Source organism: Pseudoliparis swirei, unplaced genomic scaffold (genome assembly GCF_029220125.1).
Source record: "Pseudoliparis swirei isolate HS2019 ecotype Mariana Trench unplaced genomic scaffold, NWPU_hadal_v1 hadal_49, whole genome shotgun sequence".
NCBI classification, from domain to species: domain Eukaryota; kingdom Metazoa; phylum Chordata; class Actinopteri; order Perciformes; family Liparidae; genus Pseudoliparis; species Pseudoliparis swirei.
The window spans coordinates 1-25116 of record NW_026613285.1 but is presented as its reverse complement, the minus strand read 5'-3'; the positions used below and the strand labels follow the sequence as shown (position 1 = coordinate 25116).

At 44.5% G+C, this 25116-nt stretch overlaps 1 protein-coding gene across 1 annotated transcript; it reads left to right on the top strand.

Annotated features, from left to right (window-relative positions):
* On the top strand, positions 1-25110 carry LOC130191413 (AP-2 complex subunit alpha-1). Its single transcript, XM_056411063.1, has 13 exons — positions 1-904; positions 8666-8877; positions 13340-13533; positions 13667-13796; positions 14899-15000; positions 15497-15756; positions 17321-17489; positions 18507-18644; positions 18779-18961; positions 19779-19876; positions 19957-20188; positions 21065-21253; positions 21937-25110. The coding sequence occupies exons 1-13, from the start codon at positions 838-840 to the stop codon at positions 22093-22095; spliced, it is 2133 nt and encodes a 710-aa protein (XP_056267038.1). The 5' UTR covers positions 1-837; the 3' UTR covers positions 22096-25110.
* The last annotated feature ends 6 nt before the right edge of the window (positions 25111-25116 follow it).

Sequence of the window (25116 nt, the reverse complement as noted above, 5' to 3'; positions counted from 1 at the left end):
AGTTAGTATTGCGCTGACGTCATAGCCCCTGCAAAGGTGGACCAATCAGCGCCTTGGCTGCACTTCAGTCAACGGAAAGAAGCGTACGCGTGCGCGTCGCGCGGTCACGCTGCTGGATCTGCTGTCACGAGCCTTATCCATCAGCGGAGTGGAGGCTGGATAATTAGAACGGACATCAATTATACAGCACGTTTTTACTTCCCACATCTCGAGCGTGACAAAGAGAGCCGGGCCGTCATTTGATATCGCGGTTGGCCGTTCTCACCCGTCGCTTTTATTCCGGTCAACCGGGGATGTGTCCGGTCCTTGAATGATATTGCTACCCAGCTAGCTAGCTAGCTGTTACGCTAGCTCTACGGCGCTTGACTCGAAAGTAACGTAACGTTATATTCTTGGACGCTATCTCCACCGACACACCTGACGGTCTTCACCCGAGAGGCTCATCCGACAGTCGGTGCTTATACGTCGGTTAATTGGTTCCATCCGGTGTTGTGCGCGTCGCATCTACCGCTAGCTCCCGTTAGATACGGATTGAATGAAATATCGTTCGCTCGTTTTAGCCAGCGGAAACGAGCCAGTTAACGGGGGATAACGTGAATTTATCCCGCTGCTAGTTGATCCAGCTAATCTGTGCTCGCGACACGGTGAGCTGTGGTCGGTAACAGCCAATCATAACGCCGTGTAACGTGAGCGAACGACTCCTCGACTAAGGTTACTACGGAACACGTCAAGTTGGCCGTCTGCCATCCAGCCCCGGTGCAAACCGCCGACCGACCGACGTCAGTCCGCTTCACGGATTTCACGTTAAGGCCGGAGTGAGGACCGGAACCTGCAGATATGCCGGCGGTGTCGAAGGGAGATGGAATGCGCGGATTAGCCGTTTTCATTTCGGACATAAGGAATTGTAAGTGCCATTTTCTTTCCATTGTTAGTTCCGGGACCATTGTGATGTATGGCTCGAGGTGTCATTTGGCGTCCCCTCGGGTGGCTCGGTGTCCCCTCTGCTCGTTGAGTGAGTGGGATGACATGTCGTTCCGACTCCCGTTAACGGGACGATGCATCTGCAACACTTGCTGCAACGGAAACGGATGATTCTGATTCCAGGATGCAAAACATACGAGGCCTGTTGTTGTTGTTGTTGTTGAGACACATTTGAAGCTCATATAGTTGAAGCTGCTTTTCATTGTGTGTCGGAGTAACTTGAGTGAGAGGAGACACAACATGACTCCTCTTTAGGCTCGAGGTTACGTCCCGGCGCACAAACACGATGAATCATCATCACCATGAGATGGTACATCGCTGATCGATATGGAAAGTGGATTAGCAGTATGTCATTTTTTTTAATAGAAAGTGGATTAGCAGTATGTCATTTTTTTAAAAATAGAAAGTGGACATAATAATAATAATATATTTGATTTATATAGCGCTTTATAGTATTCTCAAAGGCGCTTGAAAGTGGAATAGCAGTATATGTCATATTTTTTTTATAGAAAGTGGACTAGCATGATGTCATATTTTGTGTTTTAAGTGGACTAGCAGTATGTCATATTTTGTATAGAAAGTGGACTAATAATAATCATATATTAGATTTATATAGCACTTTATAGTATTCTCAAAGGCGCTTGAAAGTGGATTCGCAGTGTCATGTTATGTATAGAAGGTGGACTAGCAATATATGTCATATTTTGTATAGAAAGTGGACTAATAATAATAATATATTAGATTTATGTAGCACTTTATAGTATTCTCAAAGACGCTTGAAAGTGGATTAGCAGTATATGTCTTATGTATAGAAAGTGGACTAGCAGTATGTCATATTTTGTATAGAAAGTGGACTACTAATAATAATAATATATTAGATTTATATAGCACTTTATAGTATTCTCAAAGACGCTTGAAAGTGGATTCGCAGTATATGTCATATTATGTTTTGAAAGTGGACTAGCAGGATGTCGTATTTTAAGTGGACTAGCAGTATATGTCATATTTATTTATAGAAGGTGGACTAATAATAATAATATATTAGAGTTATATAGCGCTTTATAGTATTCTCAAAGGTGCTTGAAAGTGGATTAGCAGTATGTCATATTTATTTATAGAAAGTGGACTTGCATGATGTCATATTTTGTAATTTAAGTGGACTTGCAGTATATGTCATATTTATTTATAGAAAGTGGATTAGCAGTATTATCATAATTTGTATAGAAAGTGGATTAGCAGTATATGTCATATTTTTTTAATAATAGAAAGTGGATTAGCATGATGTCATATTTTGTATAGAAAGTGGACTAATAATAATATATTTGATTTATATAGTGCTTTATAGTATTCTCAAAGGCACTTGAAAGTGGATTAGCAGTATATGCCATATTTTGAATAGCAAGTGGATTAGCATGATGTCATATTTTTTATAGAAAGTGGACTAATAATAATATATTTGATTTATATAGCGCTTTATAGTATTCTCAAAGGTGCTTGAAAGTGGATTAGCAGTATATGTCATTTTTTTTTTATAGAAAGTGGACTTGCATTATGTCATATTTTGTATTTTAAGTGGACTAGCAGTATATGTCATATTTATTGAAAGTGGACTAATAATAATAATATATTAGATTTATATAGCACTTTATAGTATTCTCAAAGGCGCTTGAAAGTGGATTAGCATGATGTCATATTATGTTTTGAAAGTGGACTAGCAGGATGTCGTATTTTAAGTGGACTAGCAGTATATGTCATATTTATTTATAGAAGGTGGACTAATAATAATAATATATTAGAGTTATATAGCGCTTTATAGTATTCTCAAAGGTGCTTGAAAGTGGATTAGCAGTATATCATATTTATTTATAGAAAGTGGACTTGCATGATGTCATATTTTGTAATTTAAGTGGACTTGCAGTATATGTCATATTTATTTATAGAAAGTGGATTAGCAGTATTATCATAATTTGTATAGAAAGTGGATTAGCAGTATATGTCATATTTTTTTAATAATAGAAAGTGGATTAGCATGATGTCATATTTTGTATAGAAAGTGGACTAATAATAATATATTTGATTTATATAGTGCTTTATAGTATTCTCAAAGGCACTTGAAAGTGGATTAGCAGTATATGCCATATTTTGAATAGCAAGTGGATTAGCATGATGTCATATTTTTTATAGAAAGTGGACTAATAATAATATATTTGATTTATATAGCGCTTTATAGTATTCTCAAAGGTGCTTGAAAGTGGATTAGCAGTATGTCATATTTTTTTATAGAAAGTGGATTAGCATGATGTCGTATTTTAAGTGGACTAGCAGTCATATTTATTTATAGAAAGTAGACTTGCATGATGTCATATTTTGTATTTTAAGTGGACTAGCAGTATATGTCATATTTTGTATAGAAAGTGGACTAATAATAATAATATATTAGATTTATATAGTGCTTTATAGTATTCTCAAAGGCGCTTGAAAGTGGATTAGCAGTATATGTCATATTTTGTATAGAAAGTGGACTAGCAGGATGTCACATTTTGTTGATACATTTTGGAATCATTTCTTTAGATGCTCACTATCAGCATAGCGATATGGATCCTAGCTGCATTGAGGTGTTCTGTGGATGGAGGTGAGAGCCATTAGGCCCGGAGACTAAATCATTGATGGGGAGATGCTCCAACTTTTTAAATGAAGTAATTCTCATCACTAAAGAAGACTCTTCACTTTGTATGCTGTACATAATATCCTCCATCCATCACAGTATATCTCATAATATATTATGCTACCGGTTTATCGTAAATACTTATTATTAATAATTAAAATAATGGCTGGCGATCCACATCCAGGTGGTCTGTGATTGTAAAGCCTGACTCTTTCCCACAGCGAGATATATATATATACACACACAACACGCCCTGAGGGAGATGGTACTTTCTCTGATTGTTGACACGTGTACATCACGCACCGGCCATAACACCCCCAACAACGACAACGTCTTTCTCACAGCAGAGCACCCTGTCATTATTCAACGCCGCATTAGATTGTTGACTCTGTCCTAATGCCCTCTGTCCTGTCTCCTATCCTCTGTCCTAATGCCCTCTGTCCTGTCTCCTATCCTCTGTCCTCATGCCCTCTGTCGTCTGTCCTAATGCCCTCTGTCCTCTGTCATGTCTCCTATCCTCTGTCCTCATGCCCTCTGTCCTCTGTCATGTCCCCTATCCTCTGTCCTAATGCCCTCTGTCATGTCTCCTATCCTCTGTCCTAATGCCCTCTGTCATGTCTCCTATCCTCTGTCCTAATGCCCTCTGTCCTCTGTCATGTCTCCTATCCTCTGTCCTCATGCCCTCTGTCCTGTCATGTCTCCTATCCTCTGTTCGAATGCCCTCTGTCATGTCTCCTATCCTCTGTCCTAATGCCCTCTGTCATGTCTCCTATCCTCTGTCCTAATGCCCTCTGTCATGTCTCCTATCCTCTGTCCTAATGCCCTCTGTCCTGTCTCCTATCCTCTGTCCTAATGCCCTCTGTCCTGTCTCCTATCCTCTGTCCTCATGTCCTCTGTCATGTCTCCTATCCTCTGTCCTAATGCCCTCTGTCATGTCTCCTATCCTCTGTCCTAATGCCCTCTGTCATGTCTCCTATCCTCTGTCCTAATGCCCTCTGTCATGTCTCCTATCCTCTGTCCTAATGCCCTCTGTCATGTCTCCTATCCTCTGTCCTAATGCCCTCTGTCATGTCTCCTATCCTCTGTCCTAATGCCCTCTGTCATGTCTCCTATCCTCTGTCCTAATGCCCTCTGTCATGTCTCCTATCCTCTGTCCTAATGCCCTCTGTCATGTCTCCTATCCTCTGTCCTAATGCCCTCTGTCATGTCTCCTATCCTCTGTCCTAATGCCCTCTGTCATGTCTCCTATCCTCTGTCCTAATGCCCTCTGTCATGTCTCCTATCCTCTGTCCTAATGCCCTCTGTCATGTCTCCTATCCTCTGTCCTAATGCCCTCTGTCATGTCTCCTATCCTCTGTCCTAATGCCCTCTGTCATGTCTCCTATCCTCTGTCCTAATGCCCTCTGTCATGTCTCCTATCCTCTGTCCTAATGCCCTCTGTCATGTCTCCTATCCTCTGTCCTAATGCCCTCTGTCATGTCTCCTATCCTCTGTCCTAATGCCCTCTGTCATGTCTCCTATCCTCTGTCCTAATGCCCTCTGTCATGTCTCCTATCCTCTGTCCTAATGCCCTCTGTCATGTCTCCTATCCTCTGTCCTAATGCCCTCTGTCATGTCTCCTATCCTCTGTCCTCATGCCCTCTGTCATGTCTCCTATCCTCTGTCCTCATGCCCTCTGTCCTGTCATGTCTCCTATCCTCTGTCCTCATGCCCTCTGTCCTGTCATGTCTCCTATCCTCTGTCCTCATGCCCTCTGTCATGTCTCCTATCCTCTGTCCTAATGCCCTCTGTCATGTCTCCTATCCTCTGTCCTAATGCCCTCTGTCCTGTCATGTCTCCTATCCTCTGTCCTAATGCCCTCTGTCATGTCTCCTATCCTCTGTCCTCATGCCTCTGTCTTCTGTCCTAATGCCCTCTGTCCTCTGTCCTGTCTCCTATCCTCTGTCCTCATGTCCTCTGTCATGTCTCCTATCCTCTGTCCTAATGCCCTCTGTCCTGTCTCCTATCCTCTGTCCTCATGCCTCTGTCTTGTGTCCTAATGCCCTCTGTCCTCTGTCATGTCTCCTATCCTCTGTCCTCATGCCCTCTGTCTTCTGTCCTAATGCCCTCTGTCCTCTGTCATGTCTCCTATCCTCTGTCCTTATGCCCTCTGTCATGTCTCATATCCTCTGTCCTAATGCCCTCCTAATGCCCTCTGTCATGTCTCCTATCCTCTGTCCTAATGCCCTCTGTCATGTCTCCTATCCTCTGTCCTAATGCCCTCTGTCATGTCTCCTATCCTCTGTCCTAATGCCCTCTGTCATGTCTCCTATCCTCTGTCCTCATGCCCTCTGTCCTGTCATGTCTCCTATCCTCTGTCCTAATGCCCTCTGTCATGTCTCCTATCCTCTGTCCTATCCTCTGTCCTCATGTCCTCTGTCATGTCTCCTATCCTCTGTCCTAATGCCCTCTGTCATGTCTCCTATCCTCTGTCTTCTGTCCTAATGCCCTCTGTCCTCTGTCCTGTCTCCTATCCTCTGTCCTCATGTCCTCTATCATGTCTCCTATCCTCTGTCCTAATGCCCTCTGTCCTGTCTCCTATCCTCTGTCCTCATGCCTCTGTCTTCTGTCCTAATGCCCTCTGTCCTCTGTCATGTCTCCTATCCTCTGTCCTCATGCCCTCTGTCTTCTGTCCTAATGCCCTCTGTCCTGTCTCCTATCCTCTGTCCTCATGTCCTCTATCATGTCTCCTATCCTCTGTCCTAATGCCCTCTGTCATGTCTCCTATCCTCTGTCCTAATGCCCTCTGTCATGTCTCCTATCCTCTGTCCTAATGCCCTCTGTCATGTCTCCTATCCTCTGTCCTAATGCCCTCTGTCCTCTGTCATGTCTCCTATCCTCTGTCCTCATGCCCTCTGTCCTAATGCCCTCTGTCATGTCTCCTATCCTCTGTCCTAATGCCCTCTGTCATGTCTCCTATCCTCTGTCCTAATGCCCTCTGTCCTGTCTCCTATCCTCTGTCCCATGTCCTGTCATGTCTCCTATCCTCTGTCCTAATGCCCTCTGTCATGTCTCCTATCCTCTGTCCTAATGCCCTCTGTCCTGTCTCCTATCCTCTGTCCTCATGTCCTCTGTCATGTCTCCTATCCTCTGTCCTAATGCCCTCTGTCATGTCTCCTATCCTCTGTCCTAATGCCCTCTGTCATGTCTCCTATCCTCTGTCCTAATGCCCTCTGTCCTCTGTCATGTCTCCTATCCTCTGTCCTAATGCCCTCTGTCATGTCTCCTATCCTCTGTCCTAATGCCCTCTGTCATGTCTCCTATCCTCTGTCCTCATGCCCTCTGTCCTAATGCCCTCTGTCATGTCTCCTATCCTCTGTCCTAATGCCCTCTGTCATGTCTCCTATCCTCTGTCCTAATGCCCTCTGTCATGTCTCCTATCCTCTGTCCTAATGCCCTCTGTCATGTCTCCTATCCTCTGTCCTAATGCCCTCTGTCATGTCTCCTATCCTCTGTCCTAATGCCCTCTGTCATGTCTCCTATCCTCTGTCCTAATGCCCTCTGTCATGTCTCCTATCCTCTGTCCTAATGCCCTCTGTCATGTCTCATGTCCTCTGGCCTCATGCCCTCTGGCCTCATGCCCTCTGTCCTCATGCCCTCTGGTCTCATGTCCTCTGGCCTCATGCCCTCTGTGTCTCATGTCCTCTGTCCTCATGTCCTCTGTCATGTCTCTTATCCTCTGTCCTAATGCCCTCTGTCATGTCTCCTATCCTCTGTCCTAATGCCCTCTGTCATGTCTCTTATCCTCTGTCCTAATGCCCTCTGTCATGTCTCCTATCCTCTGTCCTCATGCCCTCTGTCATGTCTCTTATCCTCTGTCCTAATGCCCTCTGTCATGTCTCCTATCCTCTGTCCTCATGCCCTCTGTCATGTCTCTTATCCTCTGTCCTAATGCCCTCTGTCATGTCTCCTATCCTCTGTCCTCATGCCCTCTGTCATGTCTCCTATCCTCTGTCCTAATGCCCTCTGTCATGTCTCCTATCCTCTGTCCTAATGCCCTCTGTCATGTCTCCTATCCTCTGTCCTAATGCCCTCTGTCATGTCTCCTATCCTCTGTCCTCATGCCCTCTGTCCTGTCATGTCTCCTATCCTCTGTCCTAATGCCCTCTGTCATGTCTCCTATCCTCTGTCCTAATGTCCTCTGTCATGTCTCCTATCCTCTGTCCTCATGCCCTCTGTCCTGTCATGTCTCCTATCCTCTGTCCTAATGCCCTCTGTCATGTCTCCTATCCTCTGTCCTAATGTCCTCTGTCATGTCTCCTATCCTCTGTCCTAATGCCCTCTGTCCTCCAGTCCTCTGTCCTTCTATCCTCCTGTCTCTGTCCTCTGTCTCCTATCATCTGTCCTTATGTCCTCATGTCATCTATCCCTCTGTCTTCTATCCTCCTGTCTCTGTCTCCTATCCTCTGTCATATGCCCTCTTGTCCTGTCTCCTATCCTATGTCCTCTTGTGCTCTCTCCTATCCTCTGTCCTATGTCCTCTTGTCCTGTCTCCTATCCTATGTCCTCTTGTGCTGTCTCCTATCCTCTGTCATATGTCCTCTGTCTCCTGTCCTCTTGTCCTCTGTCTCTTGTCCTCATGTTATCTATCCTTTTGTCCTCTGTCCTCCTGTCATCTGTCCTTCTATCCTCCTGTCTCCTATCCTCTGTCATATGTCCTCTTGTCCTGTCTCCTATCCTCTGTCCTCATGTCATCTATCCTTTTGTCCTGTCATCTGTCCTTCTGTCCCTCTATCCTCTGTCCTCATGCCCTCTGTCCTCATATCATCTGTCCACCTGTTCTATCCACCTGTCCTCATATCCTCTGTCCTCATGTCCTCTGCTGACGGCCTTCACGTATCAGAGTAGATTCATTGAATCTGTGCTTGTGGCAAATGTGCTTTATTGACGGTTTCCTTTTTTGAGTCTTGAACTAAAACACGGCGTCCATCATGTCTACAAATTCTGAATCGGTCCTCTACTTTCTTTTCCCCCCGTCAGGTAAGAGCAAGGAAGCCGAAATCAAGCGGATCAACAAAGAGCTGGCCAACATCCGCTCCAAGTTCAAAGGGGACAAGGCTCTCGATGGCTACAGCAAGAAGAAGTACGTCTGCAAGCTGCTCTTCATCTTCCTGCTCGGACACGACATCGACTTCGGCCACATGGAGGCGGTCAACCTGCTGAGCTCCAACAAGTACACGGAGAAGCAGATCGTAAGTCTTCCCAGTGTTGTGTGTGTGTGTGCCACGGCAATTGGCTGAAAAATCCCGTCTGCATTGTATCTGCAGGGAAAAATCGAATGAATAAAAGGACATTCCGCTCAAAAATTCTTCGCAAAAGATCTAGAATTAAACTTTATATTCCAATCCAAATCAGAAAACAAGAAAGCTGCGAACTGAAATATTACCCAATATACTTATTAACCAGAAGGCCTCGTCTCTATGATAAGCCTGCATTATATAAACATACTGGGTTGCGTTCCATAGATTTCTTTAGCTTGTTCTATAACTATTTTGCAGGGCCTATAGCCAATATAATTTTTTTTTTTTAAATTGTATTTGAAAAAGTTAATTTGCAGCCGTTCCATTCAAGCTTCTTAAAGGTAATTATTCAATTAGAAGATCTGGATGTGAATGAACGTCCACAGTATCACTTAAAAGGTTTTACACTTTATTCTTCATGCAACAAACAGGAGACGGAATTGTGATTGATCAGCGATTTTTTAAAAATCTGCCTACATTGCGCAACAATTCAACACACTTGAAGTTATGCAGCCAAGCAAGTTACTTGTCTTGTTATGGGCCTCCGACGAGCAGCGACGCCAACACTGTTCCTGAATTCACGTCTGAAAGGTGCTGAAGGGTTTTGGTACTGGACCGGTTTGGACCACTAAGAGCTAAACTGTGTTATCGTATTGAAGTTTTTTCTCTTGCTCTGTTGAACCCCACCAGAGCCCAGTGTGTTGACTCAAGAGTCCACAGACTAAGAGCTCATTGATCTGTGTGTCATGGCCGGGATCACACACCCTCCAGTATCAACTGGGGGACTGGACTACCGAACCCAGACTGGGCCTCAGGTCCCAACCGATGGTCCTCTGGAGCACACCCTTAATCACCATGACGATGTGTGAGAGGAGTAGATGTCGATATTAGAAAATAAAAAAAGATGATTTCTCATACGAATACTTTCAAATATCTATTTTTATATTGCATTATCAGGGATTGAGGACTAGAAAGCATTAATCCTAATCTCCTGATCGCATGTTTGAGTAAATGTCGGCTGATAACATTTGGCATGAAAACCTTATTTCATACTATCATGGCTGAACTGTGTAACACGTGTGTGTGTGTGCTAAAGAGATAAAGATTTAAGGCGGTATTGCCTCCAAAACCAAACGGGTGACGGGGTAAAGCTACAACGCTGGCTCAATCAAAGATGATATGCAGATGTCTTTTCTCTGAAAATACATGTATCATCAGAGTAAAGTGTGTGTGGTGCGGTACCTTTAGTAGCTGATTCAATCAGAGGGGAAGTCAAACAAACTCGGGAGAATAACTCTGGATGGAGCTGCGAGTGTATTCTCTAACCTAATAAATATGGATTTGAGGAAAGCCTCTGAGCGGAGCACTCCGATCTATTGAATCTACAACGGCTGCTTTCTTGAAAATATACAAATGTGTTTTCTGCATCCGATAAAAACAAAAGTCACACGGGCATTTTCTATTGATCTCACAAAGGATATCTCTAAGAGGAGATAGTGATCCGCTATTGGTTTATTTAATGAAAAATCACTACGTTTACTGCCTGTTTACGCAATAGAAAGCATTGTATGGAACAAGAGGGAGAGTCTGACTTTCCCTCCCTATTGTTCTTCTTTTAGACCACTTCTTTTTATTACCTTCGCATTGAAAATGCGGAAGGTTATGTTTTGATCGCCATTTATTTATTTATTTGTATGCGTGTTACTCGCATAACTCAAAAAGTATTAAACCGAATCGCATGACATTTGGTGGGATGATTGGTTATTATCCGGGGACCATTTGATTAGATTTTGGGATCGATCGGGTCAAAGGTCAAGGCCATGAAAAGGTCAACATCTTCTTTTTACCATAGCGCAGTCAATTTGTATCCAATTGGCATGCAACTAATGCCAAAATGTTCATAATTCAATGCCCAATCTTGTGATATGCGAAGGTATGCGCTCCACCGAGTGCCCGTTCTAGTTCTTTTTTTTTAATGACCTTCAATGTGCTTCGCCTGATCAGCTCATATGCAGATGACGGGGTGATCTACACATCGGAACTTCATTTATTTCAAATTCAGTCCTCTAATCTGATTTGACCTCCATAGAAAAGTGTCTCTCATCTCACACGTTACTTAACATGGACTTTGGTACAAAACAAAGCCTCCAGTGCAAATGTGGGGGCGGCTGTAGCTCAGTGGGGTAAGAGGGCCGTCCTGCAACCGCAAGGTCGTGGGTTCGATCCCCGCTCTCCCCATTAGTTGCAAGTCGAAGTGTCCTTGAGCAAGGCACTGAACCCCCAGTTGCTTCCCGGGCGCATCACTGCAGCCCGCTGCTCCTTAATAACTAAGGATGGGTTAAATGCAGAGAACTAATTTCCCCTTGGGGATTAATAAAAGTGTATATTAAAATAATTTTTTTTGTAACCCGTCAGCTATAACATAGAACGACGGTACATTTATGCATCGAATTTAATACAAACAACTGCTCCCAGAGCGTTGTTTGCAGTCGGGATGTCAATGAGCCGTTTAACTGTGCTATCAGTTAAAAGACGGAAAAAAATGCTGCTCAAAACTCCAGGACTAAGTACTCAAGTCCACCTTAAAGCAAAGTCCACCTTAAGTGGGCCTGAACACAGTGTGGGACCTGATACTGGAATTTGTATCCAGGCATCCTGAATTAAACTAGCTAAAAAAAAAAGTCAAGATTATCACCAGCATTTACCATCAAAAGGGCCTATCATTCACTTTACAACCCTTTAAACAAGTGTGCAGTGCCTCTTTAAATATGTTACTAAATGAACGTGTCCCCTTTTGAATGCCATTTTGAAAGATTCAAACCTAGCTTTGTGTTCTAAATGTTAAAGCAGAACAAATACCTCCAGCCATTGTGGCTATTTCCTGATTTTCTGTGGGCAGGCACTTTATCAGGAACCGGAAATGTTGAGTAAGCTGAATAAGTCCGGATCTCCATTAGGATCCAGTAGAATCCGTCACTTTAAGCTCAACGATAACAAATTTATGTCTGAGTGCAGCTAATGCAAATGTAAACCTAAGGGCCAGTATTGCTTTTGTTGATTATATGTTGTTGTTTATTCAACAAAAAGCCAGTATTTGACTTGACACGGATTACATTATGTTTAAAGCTCCGCAAATATTTAATGTGAATAAATCATGCGTCCATTAAAAAAAAAGTCCAGCCCATCTACCTCTGAGTCTATCCACATCAAATACTCAACATTTGCTGGTTTTTTTATTTTCTTACCCCAGCTGTTATGATCTCAGCAAATTTCAGATGCCGATAATGAGCCAACCAATAAAAATAATGAGAGAACAATTACTCCTCTTTTATCTTTATTTAATTGAAGAACATTCTGGCACATCCAGTTTATTTGTTCAATCGACATTTAATTAATTTAGCCAGCTAAATTACTATGGGATAATAGTCCCCGAGTAATAGTAGTCCATCATGAATGATGCAATGGAGCTCAGCATTCACGCTAATTCCAATACCACGCTTCATGGGGAATTGGATCTTGTTCTCACTTTTTTTATGTAATGTCCCGCTTGTTTCCAGTATAAAGGGTCGAGTACAGCTGATGTAAACAATACAGGTTTCAATCTTTCAGTATTTTATAAGGAAGGACATGCATACATTATGTCTTGCTCGAATTCATAGATGAATGCTTTTAGGAACTTTTTTTTGAGTTTAAAGAAAACTCAAGTCCATCCAATTAATAACAAATACACTTGTGGTTATTGTGGATGCTGCTGATGAATTGTGTTTTGTTTTATTTGAAGTTTTTCTATTTTCTCCACCCCATTTATTATTATTTGGATTAGACACAAATATTTGCAACATCTGTCAATCTAACAAATACAAGCCATTTTGTAGGGAAAGTGCAGTAACAGACAAATTGTATTCCCAAAACTCTGACTTGACAGATTTAATCCCAGCGATGGATTAAAACCCTTAATCAGGGTTCGTACGGTCATGGAAAACCTCAAAAAGTCAGGGCTTTTTTAAATGGTGATTTCCAGGCCTAGAAATGTCCTTGAAAATGTTTTTATCTACAAAAGTTTTGGAAAAGAAATGAAAACACGAGGTCGTTGGATGTTCCGACGTGTGTGTGACGTCCTCAACAAGTATAAAGCAGAAATAATGATTAGTTCTTCCATGGTGGATGAAGGAGATGATAACTGTTTCCACGGAGTAAAGCCACTGAGATAAGCCCCGCCCCCTCTAAGGCGCGAATGAAGCGAATACACCTCAAATAGTCAGTATATTCACGATGCTTTTGGCAGCAGAGGAACACGTTGGTTTTAAGCTAGGGGGACGGAATGAAGCGGACTCTCGATTGCGTACAGGTGTCCTCGTTCCCGCCGTGGGGTTTTAAGGATGTTCTCACCGCTGTCCCCGTTGCGTTCCTCCAGGGCTACCTGTTCATCTCGGTGCTGGTGAACAGCAACAGCGAGCTGATTCGTCTGATCAACAACGCCATCAAGAACGACCTGTCCAGCCGCAACCCCACCTTCATGTGCTTGGCGCTCCACTGCATCGCCAATGTGGGGAGCCGCGAGATGGCCGAGGCGTTCGCCAGCGAGATCCCTCGCATCCTGGTCGCCGGGTGAGTGTGACTCCGGGAAAGTCGAATGAGTAGAAGCCGTCCTCCGTCGTCGTCGCGTCGCTTCTCACCGAGTCCGCCTCGTCGCTTTGCCCTCGCCTGGCTGCTGTTGACGTGCGTGTGATGTGCGCCGCAGTGACACGATGGACAGCGTCAAGCAGTCCGCGGCGCTGTGTCTGCTGCGGCTCTATAAGACCTCTCCTGACCTGGTGCTGATGGGCGAGTGGACGTCGCGGGTGGTGCACCTGCTCAACGACCAGCACATGGTGAGCACCGCTTCAGACGCCTTCACGCCAAGCATGTGGCTGCATGATGCAGGCCTGTTGTGTGTGTGTGTGTATTTTAAATGAAGTTGTTAAGAGCTGAAATGATTTCTAACATAAACACTGACGTTGATTAGCTAACATATTTATTATGTGTTCAAGGTTGAAACTTGTTTGGTTATAAGTAACGAGTATTAACTTTGCTTTAGGGTGAAGTTATAACCTTTATTACTTTTGCTTAAGGTGTAGTTATAAGCTTTATTACCTTCGCATTGAAAATGCGGAAGGTTATGTTTTGATCGCAGTGTATTTATTTATTTGTATGCGTGTTACTCGCATAACAAAAAAAGTTTAAAACCGAATCGCATGAAATTTGGTGGGATGATTGGTTATTCTCCGGGGACCATTTGATTAGATTTTGGGATCGATCGGGTCATAGGTCAAGGTCATGAAAAGGTCAACATCTTCTTTTTACCATAGCGTGGTCAATTTGTATCCAATTGGCATGCAACTAATGCCAAAATGTTCAGAATTCAATGCCCAATCTTGTGATATGCGAAGGTATGCGCTCTACCCAGTGCCTGTTCTAGTTACCTTTGCTTTAGGGTGTAGTTATAACATTTATTACCTTTGCTTAAGGTGTAGTTATAACCTTTATTACCTTTGGTTTAGGGTGTAGTTATAACCTTTATTACCTTTGGTTTAGGGTGTAGTTATAACCTTTATTACCTTCGCATTGAAAATGCGGAAGGTTATGTTTTGATCGCCGTTTATTTATTTGTATGCGTGTTATTCGTGTAAGAAAAAAAGTTGTAAACCGAATCGCATGAAATTTGGTGGGATGATTGGTTATTATCCGGGGACCATTTGATTACATTTTGGGATTGATCGGGTCAAAGGTCAATGTCAAGGTCATGAAAAGGTCAAAATCTTCTTTTTACCATAGCACGGTCAATTTCTATCCAATTGGCATGCAATTAATGCCAAAGTGTTCATAATTCAATGCCCAATCTTGTGATATGCGAAGGTATGCGCTCTACCGAGTGCCCATTCTAGTTATCTTTGGTTTAGGGTGTCATTATAACCTTTATTACCTTTGCTTTAGGGTGTGGTGACAGCAGCCATCGCTCTGATCACCTGTCTGAGCCAGAAGAATCCCGATGAGTTCAAGACCTGTGTTTCCCTGGCCGTGTCCCGACTCAGCAGGGTGAGTGTGGACTTGTTCTGTTCATACTTTTATTTTCTGTCCTTGTATTTTCTTTACCAAATTCTAAATGGACCACATAGTATCACAAAATTGATTTTCTAAGTTTTTTTTAATTGTCTCACATGCATGTGAACATATTATATAAAGCATAGTCAGCTCTGTTTTGATTCTCTGTTTTTAATTATGGTACACTCAAACATAATCAATGATTATATGTGTTAGAGTGAGACCACTGCTTATTTCCTTCTTTGCAAACCACAGCATTTTGGGACGATACAATTTCATAATGAATCGAGACACTGTCTGCAAAACATTTCCAAGCTGACTCGATTCCCAGGTTTCTGACAGTGGATACGGGGAATTTTGCTCATTTCTGAGCTTCCTTTATATAGTAAGCTGCCCTTTGCCATGCCAGCTCAGCAGTGGCTTACCTGGGTTCAGTTTTTACTCTTAAATAATAAATACATTCTAAGAGAAATTCTGTCGTCCCTCCCAGATTGTGTCGTCGGCCTCCACCGACCTCCAGGACTACACCTACTACTTCGTCCCGGCGCCGTGGCTCTCTTGCAAGCTGCTGCGCCTGCTGCAGTGCTACCCGCCGCCAGAAGATGGCGCCGTCAAAGGCCGGCTGGTGGAGTGTCTGGAGACCATCCTCAACAAGGCCCAGGAGCCGCCCAAGTCCAAGAAGGTGCAGCACTCCAACGCCAAAAACGCCATCTTGTTCGAGGCTATCTCCCTGATCATCCACTACGACAGGTGAGTGCTCTGAGCAGAAGATATTCAAAGATTTACAAATAGGGCTGCAACTAATGATTATTTTGATAATCGGTTGATTATTCTATCGATTAATCGGATAAAAAAAACTTAAATGTTCAACCCTTTATTCAAAACAGGGTCCGTACGGTCATGGAAAACCTGGAAAAGTCATGGAATTTTTAAATGGCTCTTAGCAGGCCTAGAAAAGTAATTGAAAAAAATAAAATCCCAAAATATTTGGAAAAGTAATGCAAATTTGTTTTATTCAAATTTTAATTTACACGGTATATATACGGTATGCTTTGGAATTCTCAGTTAGTTTAAATACTACATCTTCTCACTTTGTCACATATAGACAGAGTTTTCACAAAATGTTTAATCATGGAAATTTGGTTTAAAGTCATGGAAAGGTCCTGGAGACCCACTGGTCACCATGGTGATGAACCCGTCACAAACAGACTGACGGCTTTCCTCTCCTGAGCAGTGGTCCCCATGTGGCCCGGCCCCCTGAACAATACCAGAGACGTGTTCCGATTTATTATTTGTTTCACCTGGCCTGCTGCCGTTGAGATTGCAGTGAGACGCGGAAAAAATGTGAAGTGGTGCTCTTCGCAATAAAACATCTTTGATGGACGTGTCGCGTATCTCCGTTGCCTTTCTCCATGGAAAAATATTTTCCGCTATCCGCCACGGAATAAATAACCAAGTTTTCTACGTTATACTCTTGTGGAAATGCCACACACGTCGTGACATGTAGCGCCCTGGTGTCTGGGTTCATAACATAGCCCGTAGGCGCACTCAGCTCCGTGAATGTCTCCGACGATGTGAATGACTTCCGCATCCAGCGCCACGTGAGCAGCAGCAGCCAATTAGATTCATCAACAGAGGAGCAGCTCAGCGCTGATTGGCTCTCACAACGCAGTGTTCCGTCTCTCCTCTCGATCCGCTCGTTTCTCCTGCGCCGCTCTGCGCTCAACTCAACTTTGTTTATACTCCGTGACTTATTGAGCGCCGTAATAATCGCGCGACACAACTAATCGATAATGAAATTCGTTGCCAACTATTTTATTAATCGATATTTATCGATTCGTTGTTGCAGCCCTATTTACAAACAACCTTTGAGTCTCATGATTTAAAAAAATTAGGATTGATGTTGATGAAAGTTAAATCTTACTATTATTTTTTTTATGGTTGCTTTTCTAATGCATGTTCACACGAGACTAACCCTTAAAAATGAATAAAAAAACATTTATTTCACTGTCTCAAAAAATATTTTGGTCAATTAATCAGTCAAATTTCTGGTATTCTTGCTTCGTCCTAACTAGCCTGCACGATCTTACTGTTTTTTTTTTTTTATGGTGGCTTTTCGAATGCATGTTCACACCTGAATTATTGCAATATTTCCAACTAACCCTTTAAAAAATAAATAAAAATAAATGTATTATACTGTCTCAAAAATGAACTTTTTAGTCAATTAATTAGTGTGAAGTCAAATTGTGGCTCTTCTTGCTTCGTCCGAACTGGCCTGCACAATCTGATGACTGACTGGTCTCTGTCCCTCCAGTGAGCCAAACCTGCTGGTGCGGGCCTGTAACCAGCTGGGCCAGTTCCTGCAGCACAGGGAGACCAACCTGCGCTACCTCGCTCTGGAGAGCATGTGCACTCTGGCCAGCTCCGAGTTCTCCCACGAAGCCGTCAAGACGCACATCGAGACCGTCATCAACGCCCTCAAGGTGGTGTCTACACACATTCCTACATAATGCGACGATAATAACACGCTAATTACACAACAAACAGATTCTGACTGACAGCTGACCCGTGTAAACTTATCATTACCTGTTAACTGGCAACTTAATTGCCTTGGATGCAGCTGCGGTGAACTCAGTAGATCCCGTGCAAAGCCAACGTACAGACGCGAGTGGTTGCGATAGAGCGTTTCAACTTTTAGCTAAACTTCGCAACTCGGGCCAATCAGCCCTTGAGTTGCACAGGACGGTTGTTTGAGGCCCGCGCAGCACTAAAAGTAGACGAGCTGTTACCCTTTTGCTCAACTTTCCGACTTCATACATCTGCCAACGTTTTTATTTTCACGGTTAACCTTCCTGTGACCTTCAAATAAACCAACATCTTTTACCCTTGAGGTCAATTGGACTCCAGCTATTTAAACCTCCAGAAAATTATTCTAATTCCAATTAGTTCCCATGTGTAAGTGTCAGGTACATAATGTGTGTTTGTTGATACCTAAATAGCCCTTAAATAAAAAAGTGTGTCGAAGGCCGCTGTGTAAACTTGTACATGTTTGCCCCTCCCCCGCGTCATGTGAGAACTATCTGTGGTTTGCTGGTTATGTTAGGACTCAAAACCTTTTTGAAGATTTAAAAAATGGCATGTTATAGTTATAGTGATCTCAATATCATCCAAAACAACCCAAACCTATAAAATAGGTCTATAAAATGTTGATATTTCAGCCTGGGGGTCAAATCGACACCAAAGAACACCGATGTGCACTCGTGTTCAGGACATTGAAAACATGAAATCATGTTCATTTTATGTTTACCCAGTTGTCCTCTTTAAGTAAGGAAAAGTCGTGGAATATGAAACAAAAAACACGATGTCAATCATATATGTTGAGACTTTAAACATCGAATGTGGTCAAATTGACCCCAAAGGTAACAGGAGGGTTAAATGCTTAAATCTACATCAATGCATTTCTAAGATCTCTAATAACTCCATGTTGTCTGCCTCTACAGACTGAGAGGGACGTGAGTGTTCGACAGCGGGCGGCCGACCTGCTGTACGCCATGTGCGATCGCAGCAACGCCAAGCAGATCGTAGCCGAGATGCTCAGCTACCTGGAGACGGCCGACTACTCCATCAGAGAAGAGATGGTGGGTCCAAAGTCCCCCTAGCATCATTTTTGCAATATGCAGTATTCTTTTCTCTCCTTGATATTCCTCTCTGAATGTCAGGTGTGACTAGTTGAAGATGTAGCAGTGATGTGTGTTTCCCTTTCCTCGTCCAGGTGCTGAAGGTGGCCATACTCGCGGAGAAGTACGCCGTGGACTACTCCTGGTACGTGGACACCATCCTGAACCTCATCCGCATCGCCGGCGACTACGTCAGCGAGGAGGTGTGGTACCGCGTCATCCAGATTGTCATCAACCGAGACGACGTGCAGGGCTACGCCGCCAAGATGGTCTTTGAGGTACCGCTACATAATACAAGACTCATTTTTTTCACTGAATGGAGCTTGAACGCACCACTAAATGTAACTAAAAGCTGCACGGCGCCATCTTCAGATTTGCATATTTGTTACTTAATCTAGGCTGAAATTGGGGTAAGCGAAGGAACACCAGAGTTAACCCTGGCTTTTTATTCCCAGAATGGAGGTTCACGTTTTAACCCTTAACCTTAACCTGCCATTCCTCCATGGTTACAATGGGTATTTTTTTGAAACTTGCATTTAAGTTTGTATAAATCAACTGTTTGACCTATTGGACATGGTAAGCAAAGCGGTATTAAACCTCCTGTGAAGTCGCCATAATCTACAGATTTCAGCAATAAAACTGCTCTGTGAATTTAATTCAGTTTATTTTGTATAGCCCGATATCACAAATCACACAGCTTTACCATCTGTACACGTACGACACCCCTGACCTTTGACCTCACATCGGATCAGGAAAAACTCCCAAGAAATAGAAGAAAAAAAACTTTCACTGGGAAAAAAGGGAACGTCTTTCTAAATAATTGATGCCATAACCAACATAAATTATTACTTAAAAGTAGAAAAATAGGGTTTGAAAATACGAAATATCTTTTACCTTGTTGTTTTTTAAAGAAAGTCAATATAGAAACTCGGGGCATTCAATAATAATAATTATGCGACGGGAGAATTCCTCAGTGTGTTTGTACCTTGGTTGAAGAATTGCTGCTCATCGTCGGCATGGATGAAACAAAAAGGATGAAATGTGGATATTAATGGTAATTGAAAAAGCATTACACTGAGTCCTTGTCTCCTCCAGGCCTTGCAGGCCCCGGCCTGCCACGAGAACATGGTGAAGGTGGGCGGCTACATCCTGGGAGAGTTCGGTAACCTCATTGCTGGCGACCCCCGCTCCAGGTCAGTTGGTGTTCTTTAAACTGGTTCTACAAGTTGACTGTTGACATGATAACTAGTAACTTTGCTGTCCATTCATACAGCCCCCTGGTCCAGTTCAACCTGCTCCACTCCAAGTTCCATCTGTGCTCTGTGCCGACTCGTGCCCTGCTGCTGTCCGCTTACATCAAGTTTATCAACCTGTTCCCAGAGACCAAGGCCACCATCCAGGAGGTGCTGCGCTGCGACAGCCAGATCCGCAACTCCGACGTGGAGCTGCAGCAGCGGGCTGTCGAGTACCTGAAGCTCTCTTCCATTGCTAGCACTGATGTCCTGGTTAGTTCTGATGGCGGCTGGACGCAGCTCGGCTCCAGCGCTAATGAGAAAGTAGACAATTTGTGTTTGAACAGAATTGCATTGCAACTTGGGTTCATGGTGACCGTCTGTCAGCTTGTGTCATTGGCTGCAACATGAATGTCAACATGGGGCGTGGCGGGGGGGCGGGGGGGGGGGCACATCGGCAAGGCCCACCAGGCAGGAGGCATCAGAACCGGCCAGGTCTGATGGACCCTATGAGATGTGAAATCACAAAGACTCCGGGGAGGAAGCAGAGTTAGTCATGTGTGATGGAGAGATGAGAATTCATCCATAAGGAGAGAGCAGAGGAGAGAGGTGCTCAGTGTATCCAAAAACGAGGAGAGGTGCTCAGTGTATCCTCGAATGAGGAGAGAGGTGCTCAGTGTATCCTAAAATGAGGAGAGAGGTGCTCAGTGTATCCTCGAATGAGGAGATATGTGCTCAGTGTATCCTCGAATGAGGAGATATGTGCTCAGTGTATCCTAAAATGAGGAGAGAGGTGCTCAGTGTATCCTAAAATGAGGAGAGAGGTGCTCAGTGTATCCTCGAATGAGGAGATATGTGCTCAGTGTATCCTCGAATGAGGAGATATGTGCTCAGTGTATCCTAAAATGAGGAGAGGAGCTCAGTGTATCCTAAAATGAGGAGATATGTGCTCAGTGTATCCTAAAATGAGGAGATAGGTGCTCAGTGTATCCTCAAATGAGGAGAGAGGAGCTCAGTGTATCCTAACACGTCCCCCAGCAGCCTTTACGCATATAGCAGCGTCTCTAGGGGCTGGACCAGGTGAACCTGATTCAGTTTACAACTGAAAACATTCTACAATGTCTCACATGTCTCCGTTTCCCCTCACAGGCCACTGTTCTGGAGGAGATGCCTCCCTTCCCCGAAAGGGATTCGTCCATCTTGGCCAAGCTGAAGAAGAAGAAGGGGCCTGGTTCCGTGTCGGCGACTGAGCTGGACGACAGCAAGAGTGAGGGCGGGGAGTTGAACGGAGGTGGCGAAAGGGGGCCGGACGCAGCAGGCCTGGCCTCCTCCAACGCAGTAAGCAGTCTGGAGGGTCTTACTCCTTCTTACTTGTGTGTATAGGGTGACGATGGGTCAGTGGGGAGAGCGGGATTGTCCGTCAATCACAGGACCGGCGGTTCGATTCCCGCTATTCTACGTCGATGTGTCTTTTCTGTTTAAATCGTCCCGATGGGCAGGGGGCATCTTGCATGCTAAGCCCCTCCCACATGTAGTGTTTAGTTTAGTTCATTAACTGGATTCCCATTGGCTGTCGCCTAGGCGGCCGCTAATCTTCCTGAAGTCCACAGAAAGGAAAACATGTGATGCGTACAAACACGACGTGAAATAAACAGTTAAAAAAGAGTACAAACAGAATAATAACAAATAAATAAAGTGCAGTCCAGGACCAGGATGTATAATGTGCAGTACATCAGTAATTTATTCAAAGAAAGATCAGATGGCCACAAAAGAGATGGAACATGTCAAGTAGTTGATATCAAGAGGTAGATGCCCCGAGGTGTGACTTTTAATGTTTTTTTAAAATTACAAATTATTATGTGTAAGATATATGATGAGGTCGTAAATTCCAAGCATTAATTGCACGAAAAATGACTACGTTTGCAAAGTGTTAAAGAGCGCTGAGAGGTCGGAAGTCGAAGTACGCTCCATTTACCTTTTTAAAGTTCTACATTACCGCAAGTGTCCTTCTTGTCCTCCAGTCCACCCCGTCACCGTCCGCAGACCTCCTCGGGATTCGTTCGGCGGCCCCCGTCGGCGCCGCGCCGAGCAGTACCGGCAGCCTACTGGTGGACGTGTTCTCCGAGGCGGGGCCGGCCGCGCCCTCCGCCGCCGTGAACGACGACGGCTTCCTCAGGTGAGAAAAAAAAAGTCCCATCCGTCTCGATATGCGGATGTCGAGTCCACGTGAGCCAAAAAGTCCAGTATGACGCAACCGAGCTAAATGAAAACAGCGTCTCGCTGCCGAAGGGGAGGGACTCTGAGACGGCGTTCAGCTTACCGGAAAAAATGTAACCCGGATACTTAAAATGTAGTCCCATTGTGGGTTGTTGGTAACAAGCAATCGACTGTGAAGCTGCGTTCACGCCAAAAGCGTTGCCGAGTTTTCACGCGAGTAGATCCCGTGCGAAGTCGACGTACAGACGCGAGCGGTTGCGACGGACGCCCGACGTCGAGTTGCGAAAGCCAATCAGCTTTGAGGCGCTCCGCCGTCGGTGAATCTAACGAGTAGCCCTGGAAGCGGAAGTTATTCAGACGTCGTCGGTTAAGGTCACCGAGCTGTGTGAGCCTACGGGGGTTATGTGTAAATATATATAAATATGATATTAATGTTGTGAACCCAAACACGAGGGCGTTACATGTTCCCACGTTTGTGGGACGTCCACAACAAGTATGAAGCAGAACTAGTGGTTAGTTATTCCGTGGTGGATGAAGGAAATGATAACTGTTTCCACGGAGTAAAGCCACAGAGATAAGCCACGCCCCCTCTAAAGGTGCGTTCACACCAAAAGCGAAACTATTTTTTGCGTTGCCCAAAACGCGTGAGTTGACTCGCTCGACCGTTCACCGTGTTCTCACCATAAGCGTCGAGACGCTCCGTGAGGGGGCTTATCTCCGTGTCTCGTCTCCGTAAAGACTTCCGCTTCCAGCTACGAGAGCGGAACTCAAGAGCTGATTGGCCCGAGTTGCGAGATGACCGCCTCAAAGTTGAAATATTTCAACTCGGGGCGAAAATTGTGCCGCTGTAAACGCGTCGCCCACATCGCGTCGCCCCAAATGCGCCGCCCGGGAAAATATCGCGTCTATCGCAGCCACACGCGTCTGTACGTTGGTGTAGCAGCTCCATGGCCACTACCCGTGGGTTTCCCCCCCCAGCACCAAGGATCAGCCCGGAACCACGAGGTTTGTTTGAACGACATGATTTATTTGTCAGCAAACAACGCACCAGCAGACCGCACACTCTGCGCCTCTGCTCCCTCCCCCTTCCCTCCAGCTCTGCTGCCCTTTTATACAGGCAGCATCGGCTGCTGACTGATTGCCAATCAGTCAGAGCAGCTGACTGATTGTCAACCAGCCAGCAGCCGAGGCCAGAATGGGGACAGCTGCCACAGTTGACTTTTCATGGTTTTCTGTCGTGCGAAAAAATAGTTTCGCTTTTGGTGTGAACGCACCTTAAGGCACGAATAAAGCGAGTGGCGCGGAAAGCCCAAAATAGTCAAGCGAGTAAACTCACGCGAGCAAAGCGTTGGGTGTGAACACAGCATTAGTGAGAACAAAGTCGTGAACTAGAAGAACACAAAGCACACATCCAAACCTTACACACACACACACACGGGGTCCAAATTGAGCCCAGAAACACCCGGAACATATCCGAATATGAAGGACAGACACCTGCCTGTTCAAGGAGTGGCTCTCATACTGGATTGGGAGATGAATGGATGAATCTGTCATATTCTGTTTGTTTCCTGTCTCAATATTTGTCATTCTGGTAATAGTTGTGATGTGTGTGTGTGTGTGCGCTGTTAGACGACTCTGCACCACTAGTGCTGGTTGTCTCAATGTTTTCTTTGCTCTATCTGTGTCTTATATGGACCTGTCAACCTGAAGACATTCATAGTCAGATACTGAATGATGAAATTATTATTATTTATTTGTTCATAGGGTGCCCCTTTGCCCTCCGTCCTCTTTTTTCATTTAGCAGCGCTGGCCAGATCAAACTAGTTTTCGGCTCATTGTTTATGTCAGTATTTAGGTCGGTGTTGATACTTTCGTAGTTATTAATGATAATAACTTCATTTATGAAGCACCTTTCGTCGGCGCGATGAGATTTATCTGTGTGGCCGTTTATTCCACTCTCACAATCATCCCTTTGACACTGACGTCCCGTCACCATGGTTACGATACCCGCTCTTAAAGGGACACTCGCTCGTATATCACAAGCCGCCCGACTTGTCCTTTTTTTAATGATGTATTCTGAGCCGAGTCCACTACAAGTTTTACAATTGCTTTGACACACAATATATAAAATAATATAATACCAGAAAGCCAAATAAAGAGTCCGTAACGCGTGTCCGGTGACATCCAGGCTGCCTGCTGGATACATATCGCTGCACATGAAGCTGCTGTCAATAAGTCCCCTGGTAGGTAATGCATGGCTTAACTATCTATATAAAGATCATTAGTAATTCCATTTAAGACTCTTAATCCGTGTTCACCAGCGGGATGATAGAAGTGTGTTGGTCCAAGACCAGGATGGGAGCGTAAGGATGTGTCTCCTCAGCTGCCTCTCTGGCCGTCAGGGAATGATTTGGTTCTGTTTGTGCTCCACTGGGACAAAGCGGTCACTTTTTGTCAAAATAAGGAGATCATGGCGATCGTCGGGAAAGTCTGAGATTCAGGCAGGGAGGATTTGGAAGCACATTGTTGTCTCAGATTGGGCCCTTTTTTAGATTTGTGCTTTACTTTTGGATTTCACAGCTGTGGACTTTCAGTCTTATTTTGAGAGTAAAAGACGAGAAGTGAATTGTAGGCCAAGAGAGGAGGAAATTAATCTGTGTGCAGCGGAGCGGCGTCGGCTGTTCACAGTATCACAGGGACAGGTGGGCAGTGTGTGTGTGTGTGTGTGTTGGTTGGCCACCAGCTGTCCAGCTGCACCGCCGCCTGAAGGGGGCGACCACGCCAACAGGCTGTCCACTGGGTGTCTTCATGGTTGCCAGGTCCGCTACACTTGTCTGTTCTTTTTAATCTTGCTGTGTTTGTGACTGTCTTTCGTCTTTTCTCTCCTTCCCTTCTCTTCATTTCTGTGTGTGTGTGTGTGTGTGTGTGTGTGCCTGCGTGTGTGTGTGTGTCTCCTGTCCTCAACGTGATTGGACATTGACAGA

What these genes read in the sequence shown, in the direction of transcription:
- LOC130191413 (XM_056411063.1), top strand. Translation starts at nt 838, where the DNA reads ATGCCGGCGGTGTCGAAGGGAGATGGAATGCGCGGATTAGCCGTTTTC. An exon ending in CATTTCGGACATAAGGAATT is followed by an intron (nt 905 to 8,665) that starts GTAAGTGCCATT and finishes TCCCCCCGTCAG; the next exon opens with GTAAGAGCAAGGAAGCCGAA. An exon ending in CCGTGTCCCGACTCAGCAGG is followed by an intron (nt 15,001 to 15,496) that starts GTGAGTGTGGAC and finishes CGTCCCTCCCAG; the next exon opens with ATTGTGTCGTCGGCCTCCAC.